The following is a 15,814-nucleotide window of genomic DNA, read 5'->3' as shown; positions in this document are numbered from 1 at the left end:
AAATGACCGACACTCGTTTTGCAGACAAAGATAAATTGAGAATATATATGAATTCCTTTAAAAATCAAATGTTTTAAAAATCAAAAATTGATTTTTGGTTTGGTAACACTTTACAACTCTAAAAAATGCTGGGTTAAAATCAACCCAAGTTGGGTTGAAAATGGACAAACCCATTGTGATTGGGTTGTTTTGACCAATCTGCTGGGTAGTTTTATTTAACTCAAATATTATTTAAAAATTACTATATGTCTGGCATAAAATGAACCCAAAATATGAAATAACATTTATTAATAAGTTTAATTAAAAATAATTAAACAATAAACATTTATTAAATTGCTTATTAATAAATGTTCACTTTTTGATTATTATTGTTTCCTCTAGTAATTATGTGTCTGATTTTTAATTTCCAACATATTTTAGGTTGATTTTAAGCAGACATATAGTCATTTTTAAACAATAGTTGAGTTAAATAAAACTACCCAGCAGGTTGATCAAACATTTAACCCAATTACTGGGTCAAAACAACCCAGTCGCTCTGGTTTAAATCAACCCAAACGCTGGGTTAAAACAACCAATCGCTGGGTTAAAACAACCAATTGCCAGGTTAAAACAACCCAATTGCTGGGTTAAAACAACCCAACCACTGGGTTAAAATAACCCAATCGCCGGGTTAAATCAACCCAATTGCCGGGTTAAAACAACCCAACCACTGGGTTAAAACAACCCAAAACGTTTGGTTAAAACAACCAATCGCTGGTTTAAATCAACCCAAACACTGGGTTAAAACAACCCAATTGCTGTGTTAAAATAACCCAACCACTGGGTTAAAACAACCCAATTGCCGGGTTAAATCAACCCAATTGCCGGGTTAAAACAACCCAATCACTGGGTTAAAACAACCCAAAACGTTTGGTTAAAACAACCAATCGCTGGGTTAAAACAACCAATCGCTGGGTTAAAACAACCAATTGCCAGGTTAAAACAACCCAATTGCTGGGTTAAAACAACCCAACCACTGGGTTAAAATAACCCAATTGCCGGGTTAAATCAACCCAATTGCCGGGTTAAAACAACCCAACCACTGGGTTAAAACAACCCAAAACGTTTGGTTAAAACAACCAATCGCTGGTTTAAATCAACCCAAACACTGGGTTAAAACAACCAATTGCCAGGTTAAAACAACCCAATTGCTGTGTTAAAATAACCCAACCACTGGGTTAAAACAACCCAATTGCCGGGTTAAATCAACCCAATTGCCGGGTTAAAACAACCCAATCACTGGGTTAAAACAACCCAAAACGTTTGGTTAAAACAACCAATCGCTGGGTTAAAACAACCAATCGCTGGGTTAAAACAACCAATTGCCAGGTTAAAACAACCCAATTGCTGTGTTAAAATAACCCAACCACTGGGTTAAAACAACCCAATTGCCGGGTTAAATCAACCCAACCACTGGGTTAAAACAACCCAAAACGTTTGGTTAAAACAACCAATTGCCAGGTTAAAACAACCCAATTGCTGGGTTAAAACAACCCAACCACTGGGTTAAAATAACCCAATTGCCGGGTTAAATCAACCCAATTGCCGGGTTAAAACAACCCAACCACTGGGTTAAATCAACCCAATCGCCGGGTTAAATCAACCCAATTGCCGGGTTAAAACAACCCAATCACTGGGTCAAAACAACCCAGTCGCTCTGGATTAAATCAACCCAAACGCTGGGTTAAAACAACCAATCGCTGGGTTAAAACAACCAATCGCTGGGTTAAAACAACCAATTGCTGTGTTAAAACAACCCAACCACTGGGTTAAAACAACCAATCGCTGGGTTAAAACAACCCAACCACTGGGTTAAATCAACCCAATCGCCGGGTTAAAATAACCCAATCGCTAGACTTGTCCATTTCAACCCATTTTGTTGTGTTTGTTTGTCAACATTAGTTATCTATATTAGTTATTTTAGAACATATTTATTATTTAGAACATGAGCTAGCACTCAACAAATGTACTTTTATTATCTAACGTTAACAAAGATGAATAAATACTGTAAGAAATGTACTGCTCATGGTTAGTTAATGGAACCTTACCCACAATTCTTATTTTTTTGGAATTTTGCAGTGTTTATTATAAATTATTTATCCGTTACACTTGAATATAAGTCCCAATAGGGAGAAAGAGATGATCCCAACTCTGATTTGAATTTGTGTCACATGTTTTGATCCCTACATCATTCCCAGTTTGCATGAGTTTACTATTATAACACATGGAAGAGTGTCGGAATGAAGAATGTCCAAACGTTTGACTGCAGGTGAGCTTTGTGGAAATTACCCACAAGCTCTCAGGAATGCCTGAGAATTGACAGCAGAACTAAAAGCCTCTGACGCGTCACAGGACAGATGACATCACTGAAGGGCCCTAAACCCCGCGCTTTCCCGCCGGTTCAGAAGCCGCAGACGGCGCCATCCAGAAGATAAAAGCATAAAGATGAGTAACGACGTGTCCCTGTCCTCTCATCCATGTTCTGTTCCGCGATAAATCACGCCGAGCGCTTGTACGCGTGTAAGCGGAGCTCAGCGAGCTGAGGAACAAAAGACAGGAAATTGATTTCAGCAGGAAACTCAGAGATAAATACATCTGGGATATTAATACGTGTCATCAGTCAGAAAAAGCAGCGGATAACGTCTTACAAACACAATAAGAATGCACAAAGATTCATCATTTACTATCCAGAGATGGAAAAACATTTTTAAATGACTTTTTTTTGTTTTTCATGTTTATAGATATTTAGTGATCCGTCAAACAGGTTGGAACTGATATGAAAAAGAGTTCGAGCGAGAGAGTTTCACTGGCCGACGTCTCCTCCAATCAGGCGCTTGTCTGCTTTTGACTGACGGCAGCTCGACTCAGAGGTCAGAAAGGGTCGTGGGCGGGGCTTATTGCACTCGATAAAAGCGTGTGTGGAGTTTTCCTTCATCTCATCTAAACGGAGGGTCGCACATCCGCCCCACGCGGGAAATCCACACCGGAGGAGATCCGCATCCCATACTAAAAAGAAAGTATAGATGGAATAGAGTCGAGGAACGACGGCGGGCAGGAGAGAGAGATGCCGGGCACTTCTCTTTTTCTGCCCGGAAATGTGTCCGTCTCGACCGTCTCTGCAGGAAACCGATCCGTTCAGCTGGAGTAGATCTGGGTGCCGATGACGCGCATGATCTCCTTCTGGATCTTGGGCTCCTGTGTGTTAATATTAGCATCTCCCACCTGACCGTCCTCATACCTGAGAGAGACACGTGAGACGCCACACATCACATTTAAAGAATATTTCATCCAAAAATCATGATGACAGAATTTTGTGTGTGAGCTAAGCTATTTTTATTATTCTGCAATATTTATTAATGTTCACTGTACAATATGCAGCATGTAAATCAATCATATTTATCAAACTACCTGTACACAGTCACAATTTCCGTGCACTTTTTCCCCTTGCAAATATTATTTGTACACATTATTTTTGTCTTATTTTTGTCAATACATCCGCTGATATATGTTAATTTATAATGCTATCGTTATCGGCCTGATACGAAAATTTGTCCGATATATTAAAGCCAATAAATAATGGATTATTTCAATTATCGGCTTTCAAATATAAAGAATTATCGGTTATCGCATCCGCTGATATATGTTAATTTATAATGCTATCGTTATCGGCCTGATACGAAAATTTGTCCGATATATTAAAGCCAATAAATAATGGATTATTTCAATTATCGGCTTTCAAATATAAAGAATTATCGGTTATCGCATCCGCTGATATATGTTAATTTATAATGCTATCGTTATCGGCCTGATACGAAAATTTGTCCGATATATTAAAGCCAATAAATAATGGATTATTTCAATTATCGGCTTTCAAATATAAAGAATTATCGGTTATCGCATCCGCTGATATATGTTAATTTATAATGCTATCGTTATCGGCCTGATACGAAAATTTGTCCGATATATTAAAGCCAATAAATAATGGATTATTTCAATTATCGGCTTTCAAATATAAAGAATTATCGGTTATCGCATCCGCTGATATATGTTAATTTATAATGCTATCGTTATCGGCCTGATACGAAAATTTGTCCGATATATTAAAGCCAATAAATAATGGATTATTTCAATTATCGGCTTTCAAATATAAAGAATTATCGGTTATCGCATCCGCTGATATATGTTAATTTATAATGCTATCGTTATCGGCCTGATACGAAAATTTGTCCGATATATTAAAGCCAATAAATAATGGATTATTTCGATTATCGGCTTTCAAATATAAAGAATTATCAGTTATCGCATCCGCTGATATATGTTAATTTATAATGCTATCGTTATCGGCCTGATACGAAAATTTGTCCGATATATTAAAGCCAATAAATAATGGATTATTTCAATTATCGGCTTTCAAATATAAAGAATTATCGGTTATCGCATCCGCTGATATATGTTAATTTATAATGCTATCGTTATCGGCCTGATACGAAAATTTGTCCGATATATTAAAGCCAATAAATAATGGATTATTTCAATTATCGGCTTTCAAATATAAAGAATTATCGGTTATCGCATCCGCTGATATATGTTAATTTATAATGCTATCGTTATCGGCCTGATACGAAAATTTGTCCGATATATTAAAGCCAATAAATAATGGATTATTTCAATTATCGGCTTTCAAATATAAAGAATTATCGGTTATCGCATCCGCTGATATATGTTAATTTATAATGCTATCGTTATCGGCCTGATACGAAAATTTGTCCGATATATTAAAGCCAATAAATAATGGATTATTTCAATTATCGGCTTTCAAATATAAAGAATTATCGGTTTTCGTATCGGCTGATATATGTTAATTTATAATGTTAACGTTATCGGCCTGATAAGAAAATTTGGCCGATATATTAAAGCTGATAAATAATGGATTATTTCCTTCAGCTGAGACACTGAGCACTGTTCACCATGATGGTTTTGAATTGCTTGAAATATGATAGAAATCACTTCAAAAAAAATAAAATAAGTACAATGTACAGCGCAAGTCTGTCATATAGGCTACATAATAATATAATGAGAAAATTATAATTGTGTGCTTTGGACGTGGCTTTAATGGTGAGACTTTTGTTTTTGTAATCAGGATCTCAAAAATTATATAAAAATTTGGATTTAGATATATCGGCCAATATATCCGTTATTGGTTTTCAAATATAAAGAATTATCGGTTATCGGTATCGGCCAAAATTTTCATATCAGTGTGTACCTAGTTTTGTTTTGTTGAGATCACAAGAAAACGAGAAAAAAACAATGCATGGCCTCTTAGGGCTTCCGTAGATTCTTTGGCACAGACACTCACACGAAGAAGAAGCGTGTGCAGACGTGGTCAGACACCGGACACACCCAGATGTTTCCATGTTTCTGCAGGTCTTTTGATGTGATCACTGTGAACAGAGAAACAGATGTTATTATCGTTAACTAAAACTATTAAAAACATTTCTGTTAATTGAAATAAAGCTGAAATAAAATAAAGTATAAATATTAGTTGAAAAATAAACTGACATAAGATTAAGTTGAAGCACTAAAATTATTATCTATCCCCGCCATTGATTGAATTTTCCGGCTTTCCATGTTTTCACTGTTATACAGTAGGGGGTGCTATTACACATCTTCTGAAAGAGTACCGAATTTATGGATCAAAACACTGACAAAAAAGGAGCAGAAACAAGCAAAAGAAGTATTTCTTATACACATTGTATTTATCTTTAAAAACGTGATTTTCTCAACTTTTTGTTTAAAATGTTGCTTTTTTTTAATGAAAAGAATGCATGAAGCTAGAGTAATTTTTTTTTTTTTTTGAAAATGATCAAAAATGCTGATGGTGACTGGCAACTTTTTTTAAAACACTGGCGGGGAAAGACTAACTGGCAATTAGGGCTGTCAAGTGATTAATCGTGATTAATTGCATACAAAATAAAAGTTTGAGTTTGCCTAATATATGTGTGAGTACTGTGTGTAATTATTATGTATATATAAATACACACAAATTTATGTATATATTTAAGAGAAATTTGTTATTTATGTAAAAAATATTTTTATTTATATATAATAAAAATTATATAAAAATATAAATAAATACATATACTTGTAAGTATTTCTCAAATATATACATGAATGTGTTTGTATTTATATATACATAATAATTACACACAGTACTCACACATATATTAGGCAAACTCAAACTTTTATTTTGTATGCGATTAATCGCGATTAATCATTTGACGGCCCTACTGGCAATAAATAAAAATTCTAACTGAAATAAAAAATACAGTAAATTAAACCAGTAAATTAAAGCAATATTTAAAAAATAAATAAATAAATAAAATGACAAAAAAAAGCACATAACGAAAATATATATAAAAAAAATAAAATAAAATAAAAGCTAATTCAAAACATGAATGCAACTATAATAAAACTAAAATAACACTTCATGCACTCATCATCTCATGCACATGCTTCGGTTGAGAAACAGGGTTTAAGAGAACACAAGTCAATTTATTCAATATATAATTTTTTTTTTTTTCTCTCTCTAATCAAAATGTATCACATGAGGTTTCTCTCGTCTCCTCAGTTGTCATGGGCTGTGTTCAAAATCGCCCCCTATACCCTCATTCACTATTCCCTACATTAGTCCACTATTATAGTCCACATGAGGGAGTGTATTAACCTTATACACCATTTAATAATCAATTTAAAAGGAATGTATACCTGTACGATATTACGCTGTACCCACATTGGACCAGCGGTTTGGAAAATGGATGGATGATTCAGCTGTGGGTGCCATCTTCTGGTCAGACGTGGGAATTCATTTGGCATTCAGATTGGCTCTCTAGCCACTGAGTTGTACATTTGCAATTGCAGTGCATTGTGGGATTGATTGAATGAGTGCACTTGATAACGTCCACTATGGTTTCGGACACCACTACAAGTGGCTTTCCCCTCAAATAGTGCCCTATTTAAGGGTATAGGGGGCAATTTCCAACACAGCAATGGTTTCTAAGCATGTTTCCTCATTTGTTAATTGATTAATCCCACCTGTTCCTTGTTTTCTCCCTCCCTTCAGGGGAGGAACGACACAATGTTTGTTATTCTGGCTTAAGTCGTGAATAAAAGTGACCGCTGCGATTAGATTCTCCCTCAACTCTAGCTGTGCAAGACTGTGAGATCAGGTGTTTGAGATGCTTTACCTTCACAGAGAGCGATGCAGTTTAAATTCCTGCTCTGGAGGAAACGCGACTGTATCGGCCGACTCTGCTGAAGCACAAAAACACACACGTTTAGACCTCTGATGAGCACAGACTGTAAATGCACGTGACGTCACTGTCGTACCTGTGGCATTGTGTTCATTCGATTATAACGCTGGACGAGTTCATCTTTAGTGGGCATGCGATGCTGTCCCTTCCCCATTCCTAAACACACACAGAAATATAATAAATCTCTGTGACAACATTTCATCTCATCTCCAGTGAAATGATGTCGGTGTTCGAATGAAGCCAGAACAAAATCATAGAATTATGTAACTTATTATGTTTTTGTGTATACAGCTTGTTAAATTTCTATTCTTGTTGTAGACACTCTTTTTTTGAGAGCGAGATTTTGTCCTGGATCTTCTTTGATGGTCATACTGGCAGTTTTCCTCCACAGACCTCCTGCAGGATTTTGTTGTTGGTTATTTTGACACTCGTCACACAGCTACTTGAGATTATTCAGCCTTCTGATCCATGATGTTAGAGGTTTTTAGTTTGATCAGCAGGTTTAAGTGTCCAGAGCTCATTTTTCTTTGAAGGAAACGTGAGATTGAGACGACTTTGCGTGTGTTGTGCACTGCAAAAATCATGTTGTTAGTCAGGATTTTTTCATTTTAGTTTGTCTTGTTTTCCAGTAAACATCCTTCAATGCAAAAAATGCTTTTCTTACTTAGATTTTTTGTCTTGTTTCCAGTCCAAATATCCAAAAATTCTTAAATCAGGTTACATTTTCTTGACAAGCAAAAATTATTGTCTTGTTTTCAGAAAAAATAAGTCAAATTTAAGTGAGTTTTTCCTTAAATCAAGCCAAAAAAAATTTGCAAATAGGGTAAGCAAAATAAACTTGTTTTCGGTTTGAAAAAAGATTATTTTGCTCATCCCAATGGCAGATTATTTTTTGCTTGTTTTAAACAAAACACAATATCTTAAGCAATTTTCCTTCTCAAGTAAATGTATCTTGATTTAAGAATGTTTAAATGTTTGTACTGAAAAACAAGTAAAATCCTGAGGAAGAAAATACATTTTTTTGCACGAATTTGCTTCTCAAGTATATGCATTACTGTAGTTTTAAAGAAATGTTCACTGTAAAACATTTGGAAGCCTGTTTCTGCCACTAAACTCACAATTGCGAGAAATAAAGTCAGAATTGCGAGTTATAAACTCACAATTGCAAGATATAAACTTGCAATTCTGACTTTTTTCCTTGTAATTCTGACCTCTTTTCTCCGATTGTGAAATATAAACTTGCAATGACGAGTTTATAACTCACAATTCTGACTTTATAACTTGCAATTGCATGTTATAAACTCACAATTCTGAGAAAAAAGAATTTGTGAGATTGTTGCAATTATACAGTTTTTATTTTTTATTCAGTGGCGGAAACGAGCTTCCATAAAAACAATACAAAATACTGATGAAGAAAATGATTTTTAGCAGAAAGGAAAAACAGAAAAAACATTATTAATTCAAAAAGAGTATTAAAATCAAAGCATCCATGCACAGCAAAACATTCAAATGGATCAGAAAATGTGTTTGTTACAGAGAGAGAGAGAGAGAGAGACTGAGATGTGGTTTTAGATGGTTTCAGATGCCCTGAAGAACAGCCCAGCGGACACAAACCCACAGCGGACACACGGAGGACGCGGGTTTGGATCGTACCTGAGTATCCAAAGGAAATACTGGATATGGGGCTCAGATAGATGCCCTTCCCATACGCTGCTCCATGCAGCTTTGATGAAAGAGAAGAACAGGAGAGAGTTACACGACGAACACGCTCCCCGTGGAAGAGAAACAGAATGCGGCAGGAACACTTTCACATGTGAGCCCAAGAATCAGATCGACACAACACTGCAAAAAAGATTTTCTCCCGCTGTATTTTTGTCTTGTTTTCCAGCAAAAATATCATAAAACAAGATTCACTCGAAAAATGCTGGGTTAAAAATAACCCAAAGTTGGGTTAAAAATGGACAAACTCAGCGGTATTGGGTTGTTTTAACCCAGCGACTGGGTTAAATGTTTGTCAACCTGCTGGGTAATTTTTATTTATCTCAACTATTGTTTAAAACTTACTGTATTGCTTGCTTAAAATGAACCCAAAATAGGTTAACAAACATTTAATCTAACCGCTGGGTCAAAACAACCCAATCTCTGGGTTAAAACAACCCAATCATAATTAATAAATATAACCCAACCGCTGGGTTAAAACAACCCAATCATAATTAATAGATATAACCCAACCGCTGGGTTAAAACAACCCAATCTCTGGGTTAAAACAACACAATCATAATTAATAAATATAGCCCAACCGCTGGGTTAAAACAGCCCAATTATAATTAATAGATATAACCCAACCGCTGGGTTAAAACAAACCAATCTCTGGGTTAAAACAACACAATCTCTGGGTCAAAACAACCCAACCACTGGGTTAAAACAACCCAATCATAATTAATAGATATAACCCAACCGCTGGGTTAAAGCAACCCAATCTCTGGGTTAAAACAACCCAATAATAATTAATAGATATAACCCAACCGCTGGGTTAAAACAACCCAATCTCTGGGTTAAAACAACCCTATAATAATTAATAGATATAACCCAACCGCTGGGTTAAAACAACCCAATCATAATAAATAAATATAACCCAATCTCTGGGTTAAAACAACCCAATCATAATTAATAGATATAACCCAACCGCTGGGTTAAAACAACCCAATCTCTGGGTTAAAACAACCCAATCATAATTAATAGATATAACCCAACCGCTGGGTTAAAAGAACCCAATCATAATTAATAAATATAGCCCAATCTCTGGGTTAAAACAACCAAATCATAATTAATAAATATAACCCAATCTCTGGGTTAAAACAACCCAATCATAATTAATAAATATAGCCCAACCACTGGGTTAAAACAGCCCAATTATAATTAATAGATATAACCCAACTGCTGGGTTAAAACAACCCAATCTCTGGGTTAAAACAACCCAATCTCTGGGTCAAAACAACCCAACCGCTGGGTTAAAACAACCCAATCATAATTAATAGATATAACCCAATCTCTGGGTTAAAACAACCCAATCATAATTAATAAATATAGCCCAATCTCTGGGTTAAAACAACCCAATCATAATTAATAAATATAGCCCAATCTCTGGGTTAAAACAACCCAATCATAATTAATAAATATAACCCAATCTCTGGGTTAAAACAACCCAATCATAATTAATAAATATAGCCCAACCACTGGGTTAAAACAGCCCAATTATAATTAATAGATATAACCCAACCGCTGGGTTAAAACAACCCAATCTCTGGGTTAAAACAACACAATCTCGGGGTCAAAACAACCCAACCGCTGGGTTAAAACAACCCAATCATAATTAATAGATATAACCCAATCTCTGGGTTAAAACAACCCAATCATAATTAATAAATATAGCCCAATCTCTGGGTTAAAACAACCCAATCATAATTAATAAATATAGCCCAATCTCTGGGTTAAAACAACCCAATCATAATTAATAAATATAACCCAATCTCTGGGTCAAAACAACCCAATCATAATTAATAAATATAGCCCAACCACTGGGTTAAAACAGCCCAATTATAATTAATAGATATAACCCAACCGCTGGGTTAAAACAACCCAATCTCTGGGTCAAAACAACCCAACCGCTGGGTTAAAACAACCCAATCATAATTAATAGATATAACCCAATCTCTGGGTTAAAACAACCCAATCATAATTAATAAATATAGCCCAATCTCTGGGTTAAAACAACCCAATCATAATTAATAAATATAGCCCAATCTCTGGGTTAAAACAACCCAATCATAATTAATAAATATAGCCCAATCTCTGGGTTAAAACAACCCAATCATAATTAATAAATATAACCCAATCTCTGGGTTAAAACAACCCAATCATAATTAATAAATATAGCCCAACCACTGGGTTAAAACAGCCCAATCTCTGGGTTAAAACAACCCAATCTCTGGGTCAAAACAACCCAACCGCTGGGTTAAAACAACCCAATCATAATTAATAAATATAACCCAATCTCTGGGTTAAAACAACCCAATCATAATTAATAAATATAGCCCAACCACTGGGTTAAAACAGCCCAATTATAATTAATAGATATAACCCAACTGCTGGGTTAAAACAACCCAATCTCTGGGTCAAAACAACCCAACCGCTGGGTTAAAACAACCCAATCATAATTAATAGATATAACCCAACCGCTGGGTTAAAACAACCCAATCATAATTAATAAATATAACCCAATCTCTGGGTTAAAACAACCCAATCATAATTAATAAATATAGCCCAATCTCTGGGTTAAAACAACCCAATCATAATTAATAAATATAACCCAATCTCTGGGTTAAAACAACCCAATCATAATTAATAAATATAGCCCAACCACTGGGTTAAAACAGCCCAATTATAATTAATAGATATAACCCAACCGCTGGGTTAAAACAACCCAATCTCTGGGTTAAAACAACACAATCTCTGGGTCAAAACAACCCAACCGCTGGGTTAAAACAACCCAATCATAATTAATAGATATAACCCAATCTCTGGGTTAAAACAACCCAATAATAATTAATGAATATAACCCAACCGCTGGGTTAAAACAACCCAATCATAATAAATAAATATAACCCAATATCTGGGTCAAAACAACCCAATCTCTGGGTTAAAACAACTCAATCATAATTTTTGGGTTTGTCCATTTTTAACCCAGCATCGATTAGAGTGCAGAAAAATATGTCAGAGGGGTCAGAAAAATAATCTTGTTTTCTGACCTCACAGACATATTTTTGTTTTTCAGCATAAACTCACTTCATTTTGATGCTTTAATGCGTCTTATTTAAGAATTTTGAGATATTTTTAACAGAAAACAAGACAAAAATACTAATCAAGTCGCAGTGCACCAAGAAGAACAACACACAGACAGCAAACACATGATCACAGACGTATGAGGTGATTCATTCAACGACACCGGCCAATCACAGCCAAGAATGAAAAGAACAGCATCATGTGAGAATATGGAGTAAAGCATGAGGAACGAGTGACGCAGGAAAGACCTGCTCAGCAAGAAGATGGATGATGATGATGATGATGATGATGATGGCTTCCAGTGAAGACAATGAAACATGTGTTAGAACAGCTGTAAGACTGAATGAAATCACAGACGTCCTTCCAGGAGAAAAACATGACGTCAACAAGCAACAGAAGATGATCAACACGGACAGATGTCATAACAACAGATCATTTTGTTGTTTTCTTGGACAAAACTCTTGAACCCCTTAGAAACCTCATTAAACGCCACATTCACACCGATCTCAAAGTCTTCAGTGCAATGCAAAGAAACAACACTGGAGAACGACTCATATTCATCTTCATTCGTCCAATGAGGAGATGCGTCTGAGATCAGCTGATGTCATTTACATACCTGCAGTTTAGTATAAGAGGCATTGACCAGTCCATTTCTCAGAACCGAGTGCCAGTTCTCAATATGGGAACCACTGGAGAGAGAGACAGAAATATAGCAGTAAGTAAATGTCACAATGCTCAATATTAATATGATAAAGCAGGTGAAAAATCTCCACAGACCACAATATTATAGAGACACTCTTTCGACGTCCTATAGTTTTGCACCACTCACATTTCATAACATGTCAAAATCGAGTTTTATAAATGTGACAAGAGATTCTGATGATCTGCACATTATGATGCAACGTTCAGAAAGGAGCAGCACAGCGGATGTTGGTTAAATCCGGCACAGGTGTATTTTTAAACACAGCCGTCTGGAGATATTTCTGCTGCTTGAAAGAGTTACGCTAGACTTTTGTTGGCTGTTTTGGGACGACTTTTATTTCTCGTAAGGTCTAAAAGTGGAAATGTGTCCATAAAAATAACACAAAAAGCACAGAAATAGCAATAGCGTTGTCCTGGCATTTTTAAATTTAGACCACATGGAGTTGAATCAAATTTATACAAAGTCTGCACCCAAAATAAGCCTTTTATTATTTTGAATCCTCCTGATGTTATTGTACTGTGGTCTGTCAGGAACATTTCACTGCGCTCTGAATAGTACAACTTATAAATCCAGATTTAAATGAATAAGCTACAAAAACTCACAGTTTTGTTCTTAACCTACAACACTGCAAACAATGTGTTTCTTACTTAGTATTTTTGTCTTGTTTCCAGTACAAATATCTAAAAATTCTTAGATCAAGATGTATTTATTAATGTAGTAAAATGCCATGAGATATTATGTCTTGTTTTCTGGGAAAAGGGAGTTTTTGCTTAAAAAACAGCAAAATTATCTGCCACCGGGGTAAGAAAAATAATCATAATTCAAACAGAAACGAGATTGTTTTTCTTACCCTGTTGGCAGATAATTTTGCTTGTTTTAAGCAAAAACTCCCTTTTCCCAGAAAACAAGACATAATATCTCATGGCATTTTACTACATTAGTAAATACATCTTGATTTAAGATTTTTTAGATATTTGTACTGGAAACATGACAAAAATACTAAGTAAGAAAAGCATTTTTTGCATTTATTTTCTAAGATTGAACCTGATTTTCACATTATTCTAATAAAATTGAGGCCAAAACACCATTTGATGCATTTAAAACTAATTTTCATGCTTGACGTTGGATAATAGTTCTCTCAATAAAACACGGGATTTGTGGATTGTGCCCTATTCATGCAAAATGCCATATTCATAAGTTTTTATTGCTTTTCTAATTCTGACAGCGATGATTAAAGGGAAATAAACACGGTTGTTGTTGTTGTTTCATATTTATATTCATTTAAAACAGGGATTTTCAAACTGAGGTCCTGGGAAAAGTCTAAAGAAAAACTTAAATAAATAAATAAATAAATAATAAGATTAAAATAAATAAATTAAATTAAAATAAATAAATAAAGAAATGAATAAGAAAATTAATGAAAATGAATATTATTATTAGTTAAAAATAAAAATAAATAAAAATCAATTAATATAAATAAAAAAGATTGAAAATAAAGAAATAAATAACATTTAACAGTACATTATTATAGTGCGTAGAAAAAATATAATAATAATGTAACTTAATAGAAACAAATTTCAGATGTAATAATTTTTCAGTGTATAAACTGGATGTTTATAAAAGATAGATGCTTTTCTAAATGACATATTATATATATACATATTATTTGTTATATTATTATTATGCTAATTGTTTAGATTTTGAGAATGCACATTAGCTTATTTTCGATACACTGGCTGAAAATGCAATATCACTCTGTGAAAGAAGAGCAGAAATATATCAGTTTACCCAATTAATCCATAGCCTTTTGAAGTTTTATGTGCTCATTAAGCCAATTCCTGTTTTCACCACAAATTTAAGAGCACTTGAAATGAGAATGAACACTTTTCTTACAACTTAAGACTTTTTAAGGACCTTCGGGAACCCTGCATGATGCAACAAACTCCCGTTATATTCAATAAAGCTGTAGTTTGCTGGACTTCAGTGAAGACAGCTGTGTTAATTATGATGGAAGTGTTTGTTGTGTGCATGAGTCTGATTGTGTGTGTCCGTGTGCTTCAGCAGGTCACTGTGACTCACTGGAAGGCGAAGGTGCTCCCGTAGAGTTTCTTAGCGGTGCGAAACCGAGCTTCTTTCGCTGGCGGACTGCTCAACAGCAGGAACTGATGCGACGTGTGCATGAACTTCAGCTGCTATACACAGAGAAAAATACAGAAGTGAAGATGAACAATGACAAGCTTTTAAAAGGCAAGCTTTACAAGTGTTCATCTTACCCTACTGAGTGGCAGCTTCACAATATGAGACCTGTTACTGGATATAATCCTGCAGAGAGAGAAACAGTGAGCGCAATTAGCCACCAGGGGGCCCAAAACACATTTACTGTGGTAAAATGTCTGGTCTGTCTCTTATTAACTTACCACTGCAGTAACGGATGAGCCAGAGGATCCAGTTTATCCATCTGCTTCTTAATTTCCAGATACGAGCCCTGAAAATACAAGTACAGCTACAGCAAAACAGCCAGTTGAATGATTCACTAAGGATATTTCTTTTGAACGTTGATATGCTATAGAGATTTTTAGCAAGTAGGCTTTCTTTTTGAGCTGCTCAGAAGAAAAAATCTGGACAGTAAAACCAGATGAATCATGAAATATTAACAAACACATCTGCTCAGCTTTATTTCTGCTGCCGTACCTGCGTCATTTCCCGAATAGACATCACACTGTCTAAAGCTTTCTGCAGACGCTCATAATTCTTCTTCTGTTCGGCACAGGATCGGTACAGTAATCACACACACACACACACACACACACACACACACACGCACACACACACACACACAAAAGAAAGGAGAGATTTGATGCTGGTTAAACTTAAAGTCAAAACCTTTTTTTCTCACTTACACTGCAAAAAATGGTGTTCT

General features: G+C 35.1%; 1 protein-coding gene across 11 annotated transcripts in view; it reads right to left on the bottom strand.

Annotated features, from left to right (window-relative positions):
• Positions 1-1,764: 1,764 nt before the first annotated feature.
• The window catches only part of LOC125254744 (protein mono-ADP-ribosyltransferase PARP6), a 43,702-nt gene continuing 29,652 nt past the window's right edge, over positions 1,765-15,814 (bottom strand). For 6 of the 11 annotated variants that reach the window (XM_048169526.1, XM_048169525.1, XM_048169533.1 and 3 more), the window contains 10 exons: positions 15,586-15,651; positions 15,312-15,379; positions 15,168-15,216; positions 14,974-15,086; positions 12,808-12,880; positions 9,003-9,072; positions 7,426-7,505; positions 7,284-7,350; positions 5,396-5,480; positions 1,765-3,277 (listed from right to left, as the gene is read on the bottom strand). In XM_048169526.1, coding sequence (XP_048025483.1) covers positions 3,175-3,277; positions 5,396-5,480; positions 7,284-7,350; positions 7,426-7,505; positions 9,003-9,072; positions 12,808-12,880; positions 14,974-15,086; positions 15,168-15,216; positions 15,312-15,379; positions 15,586-15,651 — 774 coding nt within the window. In that variant the 3' untranslated portion in view covers positions 1,765-3,174. Of the gene's footprint in view, positions 3,278-5,395; positions 5,481-7,283; positions 7,351-7,425; positions 7,506-9,002; positions 9,073-12,807; positions 12,881-14,973; positions 15,087-15,167; positions 15,217-15,311; positions 15,380-15,585; positions 15,652-15,814 lie in introns of those variants that run through there. The other 5 variants (XM_048169531.1, XM_048169534.1, XM_048169532.1 and 2 more) reach the window with 4 other exon arrangements.

The sequence above is a fragment of the Megalobrama amblycephala genome, linkage group LG19 (genome assembly GCF_018812025.1).
Source record: "Megalobrama amblycephala isolate DHTTF-2021 linkage group LG19, ASM1881202v1, whole genome shotgun sequence".
Lineage (NCBI taxonomy): Eukaryota > Metazoa > Chordata > Actinopteri > Cypriniformes > Xenocyprididae > Megalobrama > Megalobrama amblycephala.
This window is presented reverse-complemented; position numbering and strand designations above follow the sequence as displayed.